This window comes from Penaeus vannamei, chromosome 6 (assembly GCF_042767895.1).
Source record: "Penaeus vannamei isolate JL-2024 chromosome 6, ASM4276789v1, whole genome shotgun sequence".
NCBI lineage: Eukaryota > Metazoa > Arthropoda > Malacostraca > Decapoda > Penaeidae > Penaeus > Penaeus vannamei.
The window spans coordinates 8,823,197-8,838,196 of NC_091554.1; the positions used below are offsets into that span (position 1 = coordinate 8,823,197).

The following is a 15,000-nucleotide window of genomic DNA, read 5'->3' on the forward strand; positions in this document are numbered from 1 at the left end:
AATATGTCACTTAGTTATAAGTATCACATCAAAGAAACTAAAAGAGCATAATCTCGTTACTTAAGGCATTCTCACTATTTCTAGTACTCTGCTTCAAACGAAAGATAAAAAAGAAGTAAAAAAGGAAGAACACGAGGTGTAATGAGTAAAGCTGTGCAAGAAGGAGAATCTCGACATTTCATCTCTTAAAACAGAGGCATATCAAGAGCATGACAAACTCGTCTGCCCTTGACAAGGTCATGGAAAGGTGTTTTAAATTTCAGTGAAGCTTCTTTTCCTCTCCTGATTAAACCCAGTGAAAAATAGTGATTATGAGTATTTTGATACGGTATACAATTTCCAACAAGCCTTGTGTTCTACCATTCACTGCAAAATCCTTTTAACAAATGCTCACTTTTCCCCCAAGAACTAAGAACTTCCCATAAAGCTAGTCTAGAAGCATACACTTTAAGGATGAAAACTATCATTAACAGCCCATAGAGAGAGAAAAAAATATATAATCTTATTTATAATTTCAGTTATTCAATCTGTGCATGAATTATGAGCAATACTTGTATATTCTGCCCCTTTCTAACAAAGCAGTAATATATGATTGCAAAGATGAGAGATTGCTCAATTGCGTTATATTTAAAAGGACTGTGTCTATAATAATAAAATGACTGCCACAGGCAGCAATATGACATGTGTAAGGAATACAAATCCTGTAGCATATGGCACCTAGAACACTTCTCAATACTACTGAAGATAAGATCAAATCTAACCCTCAGACTACAAGTTTCCATTCAAAGTAATCATCAAACACAGCCACAGTCCTTTAATAGAAGCTATTTACACAATTCCAGATGACAAATCAAATGTTTCCATAATACTGTAAAAATGGTGTAATTTCCAAAAAATGCTGTTAGAAACCTTTTTTCCTTAGATTAACACATCATAACTATCTACAACAAACGTATTTAGAATTGTTTCGTATCTTACAATCTCATTAATTTTTTAATCTGATATTTTCTAACCTTTCCATAAAATTGTGAAGAACAAACAAGCTGTCATTTCATGGAATATTAGAGTATCAGTGATGTGCAAGAACATTGAAAACATTTTTACTATTCATAAACATGAAAAATCTGCTCTTATGCTCAATGAATTAACATTATCTTATTAAAATATGCACATATAAAAAAAATCTGAAAACCTCAGCTGATCTTTGTATCATTCAAAAAATTTCATTTGGGTGAGAGAGAGAGAGAGTGAGAGTGAGAGTGAGAGTGAGTGAGTGAGTGTGAGAGTGAGTGAGTGAGTGTGAGTGAGTGAGTGAGTGAGTGAGTGAGAGAGTGAGTGAGTGTGAGAGTGAGTGAGTGTGAGAGTGAGTGAGTGTGAGAGTGAGTGAGTGTGAGAGTGAGTGAGTGAGAGTGAGTGAGTGAGTGAGAGTGAGTGAGTGAGTGAGTGAGTGAGTAAGTGAGAGAGAGTGAGAGAGTGAGAGTGAGAGTGAGAGTGAGAGTGAGAGTGAGAGTGAGAGTGAGAGTGAGAGTGAGAGTGAGAGTGAGAGTGAGAGTGAGAGTGAGAGTGAGAGAGAGAGAGAGAGAGAGAGAGAGAGAGAGAGAGAGAGAGAGAGAGAGAGAGAGAGAGAGAGAGAGAGAGAGAGAGAGAGAGAGAGAGAGAGAGAGAGAGAGAATGAGAATGAGAATGAGTGAGAATGCACACAAGTGGTTGTTGGTGACTTGGTGGAAGCGAGTGTGCACATATGTGGGTGTGGGTGTGTGTCTGTTAATCAGTATGTGTGTAACAGCCTGTGTATATATTAGACAAATCCTGAATTCACAGATTAACTTTATTCTTTCTCTCTCTCTCTATTCTTTCTCTCTCTCTCTCTTTGTCTCTAAGAATTCTGGTATCTAATGTACAGTATATAATTATACTTCAGCTTTTTTGTTTTTCTGGAATAATATAAATATTTACTAGAGATGTATGTTGTCTTTCCTTTCCAGTAAAGTGTAGCTTGCACACAGGTCTCAGAGATAGAGAATCCACATCATATAGGGTTACAGTATTCACTTTGTACTTGGCAATTCATTGTATGGTGATATCAGATTAACTATTAAAAATGAAAAAAAAAATACTTTAGCTGTATCTGCTAATTATGGTGAGCATTTGAAATATATATTTATTATTTATTTATTTTTTTTTATTTTTTTTACCAAAAATGTAAACACTGACAAGTAACATGTTTAAGTATCTAACGTCAAGATATGAGCACCTACCGGCCAAATAACACAAAGAATCTATCCTAGAGCACAAACATTTTCTAAATCTCTAATGTGAAATACCAACCTTACAATAACATTATTTTTTAGCAATATATACACCAAAGTAACTGCAGTTTTTGTATCAGTATGACGACGATAAGCCAAATTTTCATTGTGAAAATACTACACAAAATGTTAGGTACTGATCTGATTACCGAGTTCAGAAATCATACCACGACATTTCCCCACAAGAAAAAAAAAATGCGGCAAAATATTCATAAAACCATCTCACTCACATGTTTAAGTATATATAAAACCAATTTTACTTCTGCATTTATTTAATAGTCATTGCACAATAGGAGTATTCATTGTATGAAAATTCTAATACCTGCTAAACAGAGCACAATGTAGTCATCTCTTTCCACTGAGCAGGCGGGGAAAAAGATGAAGAAAAAAATTACTTATATCAAAATTGTTATCCAAATAGTACACACATCTCTAGCTAGTTCTCGAACCCTCCTCATCATAGTAATAACTTCTGTTCAGTCTTACAACTCAAAGAGTGATTTCACAAGACCCATAACAAAAAGCTAACTTGTTGTAAGTTCAACAGTACAAACAATTAGAAATCAAGAGACGAAGCATACATTTTGAGGTTTTGAAAATATAAACAGGATGATGTTAATGCCAAAAATGACTGAAGAAGAAAAGAACCAAGACTCAAAACTAATGGGGAGAAAGAGAATGCAAAGGAGATTAGCCTCACCATTAGGAATATTCATCACTGATAATAAAATGAAATATTTTGAAATACCCGGACCAAAATATACTGATCACTCTTCCATCGTGAATAAAGTGAAAGATTTACAAATCTTATGTTTTTCCAATAATTTTCACTATTGTTTTCAACATTGCAAATAGTTATACTGTAATTCTCAAGAAATAATGCTAAATGTCTGAACAGATTAATATAAAAATAGATAATGTAATTACTGTACCTAAAATCTACTAATAAATAATGTAAGGACAAATGGCAAGACAGTTAATGAATATAATATAATAAAAATCATAATATTAGAATACTGGTTGTAATAGGAATTTCAATAGTAAATAAAAATAATAATAATTAAAGTTATAAAAACAGAGCCAGCCCATATAATGAGTGAACTAGAGCCTGGAGAGCGAGAATGAGGGAGGGGGGGGGAGAGAGGGGGAGAGAGAGAGAGAGAGAGAGAGAGAGAGAGAGAGAGAGAGAGAGAGAGAGAGAGAGAGAGAGAGAGAGAGAGAGAGAGAGAGAGAGAGAGGGAGGGAGGGAGGGAGGGAGGGAGGGAGGGAGGGAGAGAGAGAGAGAGAGAGAGAGAGAGAGAGAGAGACAGATAGACAGAGACAGAGGGAGAGAGAGAAAAAGAGAGCGAGAGAGAGAGAGAGAGAGAGGCGGTGGGGGGAGGGAGGGAGAGGGAGGGAGAGGGAGAGGGAGAGGGGGGGGGAGAGAGAGAGAGAGAGAGAGAGAGAGAGAGAGAGAGAGAGAGAGAGAGAGAGAGAGAGAGAGAGAGAGAGAGAGAGAGAGAGAGAGAGAGAGAGAGAGAGAGAGAGAGAGAGAGAGCGAGAGCGAGAGAGAGAGAGAGAGAGAATATGAATCATAGGTCCATCTGTGGGAGAGTCTCCTGATCAAATTTTGCTCTGGGGTCCATAATGGTTTGGGCCAGCCCTGAAAAAAATAATGATGTTAATGAGGACTTTATTCTGTTCCATTTTAGAAAAGGAAACACTGGCAACTCACCCTCGGCTCTGGAGTCTGTTTTCAGAAGCTGCTTTTGAGAAAAAAATAATGAAGTTGTGATGAAGACAGCAACTCTCAATAAAAGTAAAAGAAATATTGTTCGGTCATTTGAATTCAGAGGGCTCTCGCTTCAGGGTGATTTGTCAGTTTTCCTTTCCTGAGATAGGATGTACTTTAGTTATTAACGAGGAGTATTATGACAATAACCTCATGAGCACTAAGTGAGAAATGTCCATGCACTGTTATGCATGTTTCTCAAGTCATCCCAAATACCTGACACAATTTAAATGCTTTTCACCTCCAAGATGTAAGATAATATCAATGACGGTCATGACAATTACATCACTAATAACTACAATATCAATAATATCAATGGTGATAATTTCATTCCTTTCCAAGTCATAAAATACTGTTATAAGCAATTACTTCTTCTCTTGTACAGAACTTGAACTTACATAATCAGCATAATATCTAACATAATTGTAGGAAACACTAAAAAATTCACAGCCATTAAATGAGTAATAATTCACAACCAGTTGTGTCTCCTGTTTATGTATGTTGTTTTTCTCTCTTGTTTACCTAGCTGTATCAAGACTTGTTGTACTATGTATATGCAGACTGGGTATAGGGTACATCTTACAAGCAGTCAAGGGAACAAGTTTACTATGTATCTCTCAAGACCTGAAGTTAACAGGCAGAAAATCATAGCTAGTATTCATTTGTCTTAAAGTTTCATGACCAGTGCAAACAGGTTGTTTACAGCTTTTGAGAATCTGATGGTTAATATAATGTACGTTCCTCTCCATAAGTGATAGACTATCTCAATCAGTTGCACAAAAAATATATACAGGTACATCTGCATAAGAGCAATAAATAAATAATAAAAACGATATAAAAAAGTCGCATACTAAACAATAACTGTATGACTTGAAATTATATTTACTTCATCTTAGCACAACTGACAGACAAAAATAAAATTAATTATGTAGGATACCTGTACTTTTCAACTATTCAAACAAATATTAACAAAACAACCTATCTACACAAGCAGGTGGCTCCAAGAGCTAAAACTGAAGGTAAACAGAAATTTCAATACTTTGATATAAATCTTTTATATCTATAATATCCTACACAGCTGCAGTAAGAAAATATAATTTCAATCAATACAATAAATAAACACAAAAGATGACTCCACTGATACCCAGCAATGGGCCTCCAAAAGATACGAAAGTTTGAAATCACACATTTCATGAAATTGAATTTCAAATGTAATGTACTATTATGCAAATCTGGTAAAGCATGTCCTCTTTTCAGGGAATACTAGTACTAACAATAAAAAAAAAAAAATTAATAAAGACACTGTCCTATTTTCTTTGAACCAAAAAAAAAAAATAATAAATAAATTTGATGCTTGATAAAGAAAAAATATATGCAAATAAGTATATAATCCATGACTTTCATCTGGATCTAATTTTCTTACATGCTTCAGTTTTAAGAGTTTCATATTTCCCGCACACAACAACAAATAACGGCCTTGTTTTTTTCTTAAACCACTACTTTGCCTTTCATCTCTTGTTCTCTTCCCAACTAACAGCCTATCAACCTGAGAAAATAATTAATGGAAATCAATAAAATTATCAAACAGAAGGAAAGGACTCTGACCATACTCTGTTTTGATAATGCTTAAATCTCCATTGGCTTATATTTTTAAATATTTCCTTACACATAATTAGTCATATCATTTCACCATTACATGAATTCATTAATAAAGGCTTTTCTTTTCTTAGTAACTCATCAAGCTTTACTATTCAGCTAGTAAATGACTAGGCTTCACTGTATTAATATATTCATATATTATTGTAACTGCACATAAATTTTTCAAGTCCTGCACATCATGAACATTTTAAGCACATTTACACACAAAAAACAGACAACAACAGCTTCATTACAATGCAGCACATGAGATCATATAAACTCTGAATAGCTGTAAATGCTCTCACTGATATTTTTATACTGATGTATTTATATACAATAGTGACTAAACCTGTCTCAGCTGGGTGCTATTGAATGTACCTCATGAGGGTGAACATCCTTGACCACGAGCCACTGACAAACAGAGCACAAGAGTGATATTGTTGCTTTACTGATGTTGACCTGGACACTATCAGTACTGTCATAATTTCGAGAGCATCCAGGGCATACCATACTATTGATGCGTCTGTTCATAAACACATCATAGAGAATTACTGAACACTGTGTTATAATATTCTTCACATCAGTATTATTTGCAGTCAGATTTACTGACATAAGCTGTCTGTCTTTATAAAATGCACCATTGTAAGGTATTTTATTTGATTTTATCTCACATTTATCAAGTGATCTCAGAGATTTATGACACCTTTCACTAGCCTCAACAGCTGCTTTCCTTTTTGGTCTGCCGCGAGGTCTGTCACGTTTTGAATTTTCTGTGGATCTTTTACTACACAGGCTACTGCTATAACAGCTATTATTATCAGCTGTATAAATTCGTTTAATAACTATACTGCACTTTTTCATTTGAGCAACCACTGAGTGATCATTACCTTCACTTAAAACACTACCCACTGAGGACACAGAAGCGTCACTCATTTCACTGTCCCGCCTGGACCTCCTCCTCCTCTTGTATGACTTTTGTGAGGCACTAACTGGACTGGTGTGGCTTTCAACACTTGGGAAAGGGGAAGCTAAGCGCATATTCTTGAGCTTCAGTTTTCTAATAGGATACCCATGTCTTCCTGTAAGTGAAGCCTCCAATTTACTGCTACTTCTGGTTATTCTGCTACTGCCAGGTGATATGATGTCACCTGAAGTTTCTCTGTTAACACAATGATTATCCACTTTTCTTGTACATCTAAAGCTGCCATCATTATAAATGCGAGTTCTGTGAGGATTGGGAATTGTAATCCTCAGAGGTTTCATTAGATTTTTATTAGTATCAAGATTTGTTTTTGTCTCACCACCATTCTCTGACTGTTTTGGCTTATCATTTTTCAATGATTCATTTCCATCATCATCTCCCATATTGGATTGTTCTTTTTTGCTATCTTTATAAGATGCCTCTTCAGTATTACCATCCTCTCTTCCATTTATGATACTGTCAATGGTCCATCTAGTATACTTTACATTTGGATAGCGTATGCTATTTCTATGCTCAAGCCGTGAATTACAATCACTAGTAGATTCTCCTCTGTGCTTGTCACTCTCACTTCTTGCCTCACTGTGTAATAATTTCATCTTAATTACAATCCTTTCTTGAGAACTTGGAGATGCTCCTGCATTTAATTTTGAAGGAGATCCAACTGTCGCATATTTGCTTGGTGAGCTTGGCAAGCTGGAAATATTTGAAGATTCTGCAGGACTTGAAGTTATTGATTGTTCTGTTTTAGCAACTATATCTTCACTTTTACTAGTTGTGCTATGACATTGTGCTTCAGTTGTGATAGGATTTGATTCCTTATTAATACTCTCTGAGTTTGTGCAACCATGGTAATCTGTTTCACTGCCTGCTTCTGATTTTTCAAGTGAACCTGAACGCCCTCTGACATGTTTACCTAAATCTTGTGTTATTTCTTCATCATGGTTCCTTGGAGTGTCTTCACAATCTTCACTGACTTGGGATTCATGAGCAACTAATGTTTCACTGCTGGGAGTACAATTACGCTGATCTTGAGAAGAAGCCCCATGACACTGACCATCTGCATCCTGCATGGTAGGCGAATTTGTATCAGGTGAAGGTGAGTCACTAGAATGTGCAGGGGAATACGAAGATGACTGGGCACACTCTGAGAAAGGAGCCTGTTCATATCTGCTACATTCTGAGTTTCTTCGAGAGGTGACATAACCAGAGGATTCCCCAAAGTTGTGTAGCATGTTTCCATCTTTTGGATATTCACCAGAGCTTCCACATTCAAATGACTCGGTAAAACTTGGAAGAACTACAGATTTTGTATATGTATTCCTATCACTTGTTTCTTTATACTTTAAATCAACAGGAGAGGTGTCCGTGGTAACATGTGTGTCAGCCCTGAAATCTGAATAAGTATTCTGGGATGACTCTGCAATATGACTTTGGTTTGCAGTTTCTGTATAATCGGAATTATAGTCAACGGTGTCCCTTATTCTTGATTGAAGAGGTGGTTCTGTAATACTGTTAGGGTCCAGTGGTTCTCTAAAATTAGTATAGTCTACAGGTTCTCTATAGCTAGCGAGGCCTTGTGCTCTTGGACTTGTATGATTCATTGTATCACTGAAACTAGGCAGTGCCTGAGGTCTCAGATTTGCAGGATTCAAGGTTTCACTGAAGCCTGGAAGGACTTCACCTCTTGGACTGTTATGATTCATATTATCATTATAGCTTGGAATAGCTTGTTCTTTTGGACTTTGGTGGCTTAATGTCTCTCTAAAGCCTGGGAGCATTTGCTCTCTACAATTTGCAGGGTCTAAAGCCTCTCTAAAACTTGGGAGTACTTGTTCTCTGGGACTTGTGTGAGCTACAGTTTCTCTAAAACCTGGCAAAGATTCTCTTTGGCCTGTTTGGTCCATTGGTTCTCTAAAATTTGTAAGAGCAGGAGACTCAACATAATTTCCAATCATGTTATGCTCCCTGTAATTATTTGAAATATTTTGTTCCTTATAATTATTATGCAGAGCAGGTCCTCTAGGACTTGTTTGAGACTGAATGTCACTGATATTTGGTATCAACGGCAGCTCTCTGTAATTTGAAACTGTCTGTGGATTTCTTGAGGTATTTTGTAAGGGATTATCCCTGAAATTATTTGCAATAGAGTCTGGCCTGTAGGGAGGTATCAGATTGGTTTCTCTATAACCATGCCGCAGATGGTTTCTGAAATCTGGAAGAACTGACAGGTCTCCTGGGTTGGATCTTGAAAAAGTGCTTGGGTCATGATAGCTTGGATGCACAAGTGTTTCATTATAATTAGAGTGGACCTGGGATTCCCGTCCTACAGAGCCCATGGAATTTCCTGTTGCTGGATTCAGAGACATTCCTTGGGTGCAGTTCTGTAAAGATATTTCTCTGGAAGTATGTGATACTGGTAGGTCTCTTGGGCTTGTGTGTGAGTTTATTTCTTGGGCAGATGTATTTTCTGTACTTGAGTATGTAGAATATTCCCGAGAACTGGCATGCATTGGAAAATTTCTCGGACTTGGATATCCAAGGACTTCAGGTGAACTTTCATGAAATTCATTTGTATTAGAATTTAAACTGTATCCTCCTGATGAAGAATGAGGTGGGTACCCAGGTGTGCTTTGATTGGGATAACCAGTGCAAGTTGGGTGTGAACCAAAAGCATTTGGATTCAACTGTTCAGGAATGCCTCCGCTGTTTTGAGCTGAAAATTCTCCACTATTTGCTGGCTGTGGAAAACCACAAGAGTTGGCAGCATTAGGAAATCCAGGAAGATTTGACTGTGCTGCAAAACCTGCAGGGCTGGAATGTAAGGAGAAACCTCCAGGAGTTATTTGTGAAGAAAATCCTTCTAAACTTGGTTGCAAAGGGAATTTACTTGAGTTGCTGCCAGGTATATAACCTTCTGTGCTTGAGCGGCCTATAAAACTAGAAGTTGGCAGCCCTGGAAATCCCATGGAACTTGCAGATCCTGAAATTCTTGAGGAGCTGCTATGCTGAGATTGTCCAAATGGTAGAGATTCTTGGGAAAGACTAAGTGAATTGGGTTGAGAGAGAAGACCTAAACTAGGCTGTGGTGGTAGCCCTACAGAGTTAGCCTGTAATGATCCTGCACCATTAGATGGAGCTGTTGCAAGACTGGATGGCAAGCCAGCAGGTACTGATTGTGATGCTAATCCTGTTAACTGGGACTGAGATATAACTGGGGGTGAAGACTGTGAAGCCAAGGTTCCTGACCTAGATGCTGGGGATAATTCTGCTGACCTTGTTTGGGGAGAGAAACCCAGAGGATATTTTGACTGTTGAGTAACTCCTGATGCTCTATGCTGAGGAGAAGCTTCAACTGATCTTGAGAGGGGTGACAAATCTGAAGTTCTTGAGAGTGGAGATACTTCAGCAGATCTTGAAGAAGGAGATAATTCTGGTGCTCTAGACTGTGGGGATACCTCACCTGATCTAGAAGCTGGAGAGACCTCTTGTCCCTTGGAGTAAGGTGAAATTTCCCCAGATCTTGCCTGAAAATTCCCAACCTTCGACTGGGGAGAAGGAACTGAGGAAGTTGAGCGTGGTGAGACAGCTGAAGACTGAGGGGAAGTAGTAGAATTCAACTGTGGTGACATGGCACTTGATCTTGACTGTGGGGAGGGTGTTATAGATCTTTGATGCTGTGTAGCTGCAAATGACCTTGGCCCAGCTGCAGGCGGCCATGACTGTGGAGAGTTTCCTTGGGAGAACACCCTCCTTGGACTACTATAAGGTGCTGCTTTCCTTGGGTCAGTGTAGTCAAGAGGTCTCTTAGGGCTTGGAAAAGCCCCAGACCCTTTGACAAGTGCATCCTTTGGTGCAGACCCATGTACACTGGGAGAGTAAACAGACCTCTGATTTTTTAGTTCTCCCACTGGATTACTGACACTTGAGGCTATACCAATTCCCCTTGCCCTCCTTGAATCTTGTATGCTTTTATTTATTAATGGATCCCTTGGGAAAGAAGGTCTTAGACTTGGCCTTACACTTGGCTGAGTTAAAGCACCTTTCACATTTGACTGAGTTGGCAACCCACTTGGATTTTGATGTCTGGGAAGACCTCGCTGGCCTGGGTGCTGCAAAGTAATTCCTTTTGCACTAGGAGTAATTCTCTGATTTAGATCTCTGGTGTTATTTGGAGGTCGCCCAACAGAATTAGGACTGACAGTTGCACCACCTCGAAGTGGTTGTCCCAAATACCCTCTAGTGTTCAGAGATATTGATGAGCCTTTCAAACTTGAAGCTATTCTTCCTAGTTTTGACTCTGTATTTTTCTTGGCATTCAGAGGATTTGCTGTGATTACAGTTCCATTTACAACAACTGAATCTTTCCCACGAGCCTGAGCTGCCTCAGTCTTGGGTTTGTTACTGGGGTCTTTGCAGTCGACAAGCCTCCTCACAATGGTGACTCCTCTCTTTGCTAAAGTTGATTCAATCTCCATTGCAGATCTGTTTATACGGCCAACCTTACTTTCCTGTGTCTGTTTCTTTAGGATAGGCGAATTAGCTGTTCCTCTATTCTGGTCATTGTCATTTGAATCTCTGCTCTTCATTGAGCCACCTCCATTCAGTTCAACTTGTTTCTCCAATAACGCATTTTCTGTCTGTCTTTTCTCACTCTCCTTATCATTGTTACTTGCACTCTGATTTACACTTAGACTACTGCCATTCACTTTACCACTATATTCACCATCTTTAACATTTGCACAAACTTCAGACACTTTCCTACTGGACACTGGCTCCTGTGATGTTGCTATTACCTCTGAATAGTCACTTTTTTCATCTTTTCCTGGTAGAGTTTCCTTATTCTCACTAGATACATCTCCATTGACTTCAGTTTGACTGGGTGATGTATGAGTTTCCCCCTCTGCTTCCAGCGAGTTCTCTTCGGCGTAAGGGCTGTTCTGCTGGCTATGGGGAGGTGTAGGAACTGAGGAGTATGGGGGGGATGCCAAAGCCGACCTCCTCCGAGCTACCAACGACCGCAATCCTGGCATAGCTTCATTAACACTGCTGCACCTGAAGACAAAGACAAAATGTTTAGCATTATTCCTTTTATCTTGATCACGCACCATTACTTTTTTTTTATTAACTCCATTATGGAATTAATAAAACAGACTTTAAAAACCAACTTTGATACTTTCAGTTTACTGAAAGAGCCCTCTGCTTTCCTTAATTCTTTTTTTTCTATAAGAGTAGTTTAAACTTATTTGTATAAGTTAATACCACCTTCCATTCAATAATAATCATGACAACTTTAAACTAACATACAATCACATGCACATGACAGAAAACAAATTCATTAATATTAAGCTATAATGCAAATACCTTTCATCATCAATTACAAACAATGAAAAGAATGTACATATCAATAATTCTTACAATGATTAGTCATGCTCCTTTTAGATGATCACAGGCTGCAAAAGCTGCAATTTGTCATTTGTTGCTTCAGGTTACAGTCCCTGGCTATGGAGAGATGATAAAAAAGATATTAAAAACAAGAAAATGACAATAATAATAATTAGAAACTAAAATAAAAGGTGTGTAAAACTGTGCAAATTAATACAAGCACAAATATACTTTGAGAGAGAGGGAGAGAGACAGGAAAAATTTGTTAATTAAATAAATTGTTCTTTTATGAAAAAATGATTTATAACTTCATACATTTATCATTCACTGGTAAATTGGGAAGAACTGAAGTTAAAACAAAGAAGGAAACTTAGATTTTCACATATGTAGAGTCAATATATTCAAAATCAATACCAGACAAAAGAATGGAAGATAGATGGCATCTTCATAATATATAGACAACACTTTCAAGATCAATGAACATTGTACTGAGCTGTGATGCGAGATTAGAGGTATATACCTATCCTATGTACTAATTCTAAATGAGTTGTACTCTGAGACTCAAATGATGAAGTAGAATGTATCTGCATTTCTACAAACCTGGTAAGAAAGAACTGTTCACTATTATTCCTCATTGCCTAAATGCACGTTCAACTTTCTAGCACTAAATAGTGATACAAATATCACTAAATGAATGTAATAGATCATTAGGAATATTTTCAAAAGACTAGAATTCATCTATATGTACACTAATAAATATATATGTAATGAAAGGCAATTGATTCTTGTTCACATATACAGCCCCCTAAAACTGCATAATCTGTATAAAATCCCCTAAGAGCATTCATAGCAACCAAACAATATTAACAACAAAGTATAGGATGGGATTTCTAAGTAGATACTATGCTAGTGCTGTGAATCCATCCTAAATATGTATTAAGAAAAAATTATACTATTCATAGACAAATCTGGGGGGTGGGATGTATGCCGACAGATATCACTACCTTTCTAGTGTTCCTCCAAGATGTAGCATGTCTGTTTTGACAAGTATGCTTTTTGGATACATTTCTTAAATAAACTATCAGTTACTATGTATTAGCTGATAGCTTGATATCTTCCTCTTGTTAAATAGTTTCATTTCATGCTTTGTTTCAGCAGAGTGACATATGATGCATTATAGGCCTATACATCTAAGTGAGATTACTGATGCTCCTTATACAAATAGTCTTTCATACATATCTCTAGTTGTCACATACTGTCTAGGTGTGATTAATTTATGTCTTCAAAGATAAATTTTGTCTTTGTTCACCAGTGTTGATAAGGATATGCTGCCTCATCAAATTTTTGAATGATGATCTAGCTCTGAGAACATTGTAAAATAACTGTTAATGTCAATACTACAGTATTCTAAAATAAGCATATCAATAAGCAGGTGTTTCTGTCACTCCTTAATCCTTCTTTTGGAAACGGAAACAAGCATGTTACTGTCATTGCCCATAATATCTGACCATGATGTATTCTTCCACCTCTGCATATCAATATATATATAGGATAACCCTTCCTTAACTATACCACTGTGATTTTCAACATAGGACTTTAATCTCAAAATCATACTGGCTGTTATATCCAAATCAACATGGAATTTGCGAAGAACTGTGATAAAAGTCCAACCCAGGTGAAGCACAACATCAAACAGTTAATGCAGCTTCAGTACTTTAGCAAAGCCCGACAAACCTCCACTCTGTATTTTCTGATAAGACAGCCCTAGGATATTTCTTTGTCTCTTTATTCTACAACAGAGTGCCAAGGGGATTAACAAACTCTGCTTTAATGAAAGTTTGTTGGTCTTAGCCAGAGCACAGAACAGGTGCTGGGGCCATGAGTAAGCATAGGCAGATGGGCATAGCATATCCCTTATCTATCCAAAGTATTATTTCAATTCTTTTCTATTGCTGTGTTCTTTGTCTGATGTCACATAGCCCTTTTGTAATATAATCACCAATAGTGCATATGGAAATTATTCACAATTTTTATTCATAAATCTAAAATAATTCAGAAACATTCAGCATCATTAATCTTCTCAACATTTTTATCACTGACACTTTTCTCCTTTCAGTTCCACCAAACACACACATAGCTTCCTTGCTTTCCTGCAATCAACTTCACTAATCACTACGAATCACTAAATGAAATAGCAAGCCATTTAAACCTCAAAACCAACCCATCTTGGGAGTCTTGGCCCACTGCCAAAACATCTCACATCCCAAAACCACATTATTTGAACTCCACTGACACCCTCCTCACTCCATTTCCTCCTTCTCTCTGCGTTACACTCCATTTCCAAGCGCCACAGGACAAAATGGGAAAGAAAAGGACAAAAGGCAATTCCTGAGCAACTTTTCCTTGTGAGTCCAGACTCTAAAAAACCTTCCTTTTGATGGACGGGTTTCATCTCCCTCACCTTTCTTGCTCCTCTTAGCTGTTGCCCCTCTATTTTCTGCTTTTCCTCTCCGTCCTCTTTCTTTCACTCTCTTTCCTGTCACTTTACCACTCGCATATGTGCTCGAGATCCTGCAATGAGCGTATGCAACTCAGACGACTTGCAACCTCGTCCTCAACCTTGGCATTCCCAGTCCCAAGGCCTCAAGGCACTAAAACCTCCTCCTCAAATCCTACTTTATGGCCTTCCTTCCGCCCGATTTTCACCCTTTCCTCGCTCGATACACACGTGGTAATTAAGAGATGCTGCGGCCCTGTAATCCCGCGGCCTGCAATCAGCCTAAGAAAGTGAGTGGTGAGGAAGTAGGTCACTCTTCGAAAGGATGAGGGTCTTCTGCGCGTTCACTCGGCGCGTCCCTGCCTTTTGTTATGGTAAGAGTATGCGATTAAGTAGGTGACAAACAACGGTACTTTATTTT

General features: G+C 37.7%; 1 protein-coding gene across 2 annotated transcripts; it reads right to left on the minus strand.

The window, feature by feature from the left end:
• Positions 1-5,119: 5,119 nt before the first annotated feature.
• On the minus strand, positions 5,120-14,947 carry LOC113800178 (mucin-2). Of its 2 annotated transcripts, none has more exons than XM_027350905.2 (3): positions 14,811-14,947; positions 12,116-12,199; positions 5,120-11,752 (listed from the first exon to the last, which is right to left on the minus strand). In XM_027350905.2, the coding sequence occupies exon 3, from the start codon at positions 11,728-11,730 to the stop codon at positions 6,073-6,075; it is 5,658 nt and encodes a 1,885-aa protein (XP_027206706.2). In that variant the 5' UTR covers positions 11,731-11,752; positions 12,116-12,199; positions 14,811-14,947; the 3' UTR covers positions 5,120-6,072. The 2 variants fall into 2 exon arrangements, with proteins under 2 accessions (XP_027206706.2, XP_027206705.2); XM_027350904.2 differs by having other exon boundaries at positions 14,544-14,947.
• Between the last annotated feature and the right edge of the window lie 53 nt (positions 14,948-15,000).

What these genes read in the sequence shown, in the direction of transcription:
- LOC113800178 (XM_027350905.2), bottom strand. Translation starts at nt 11,730, where the DNA reads ATGCCAGGATTGCGGTCGTTGGTAGCTCGGAGGAGGTCGGCTTTGGCA.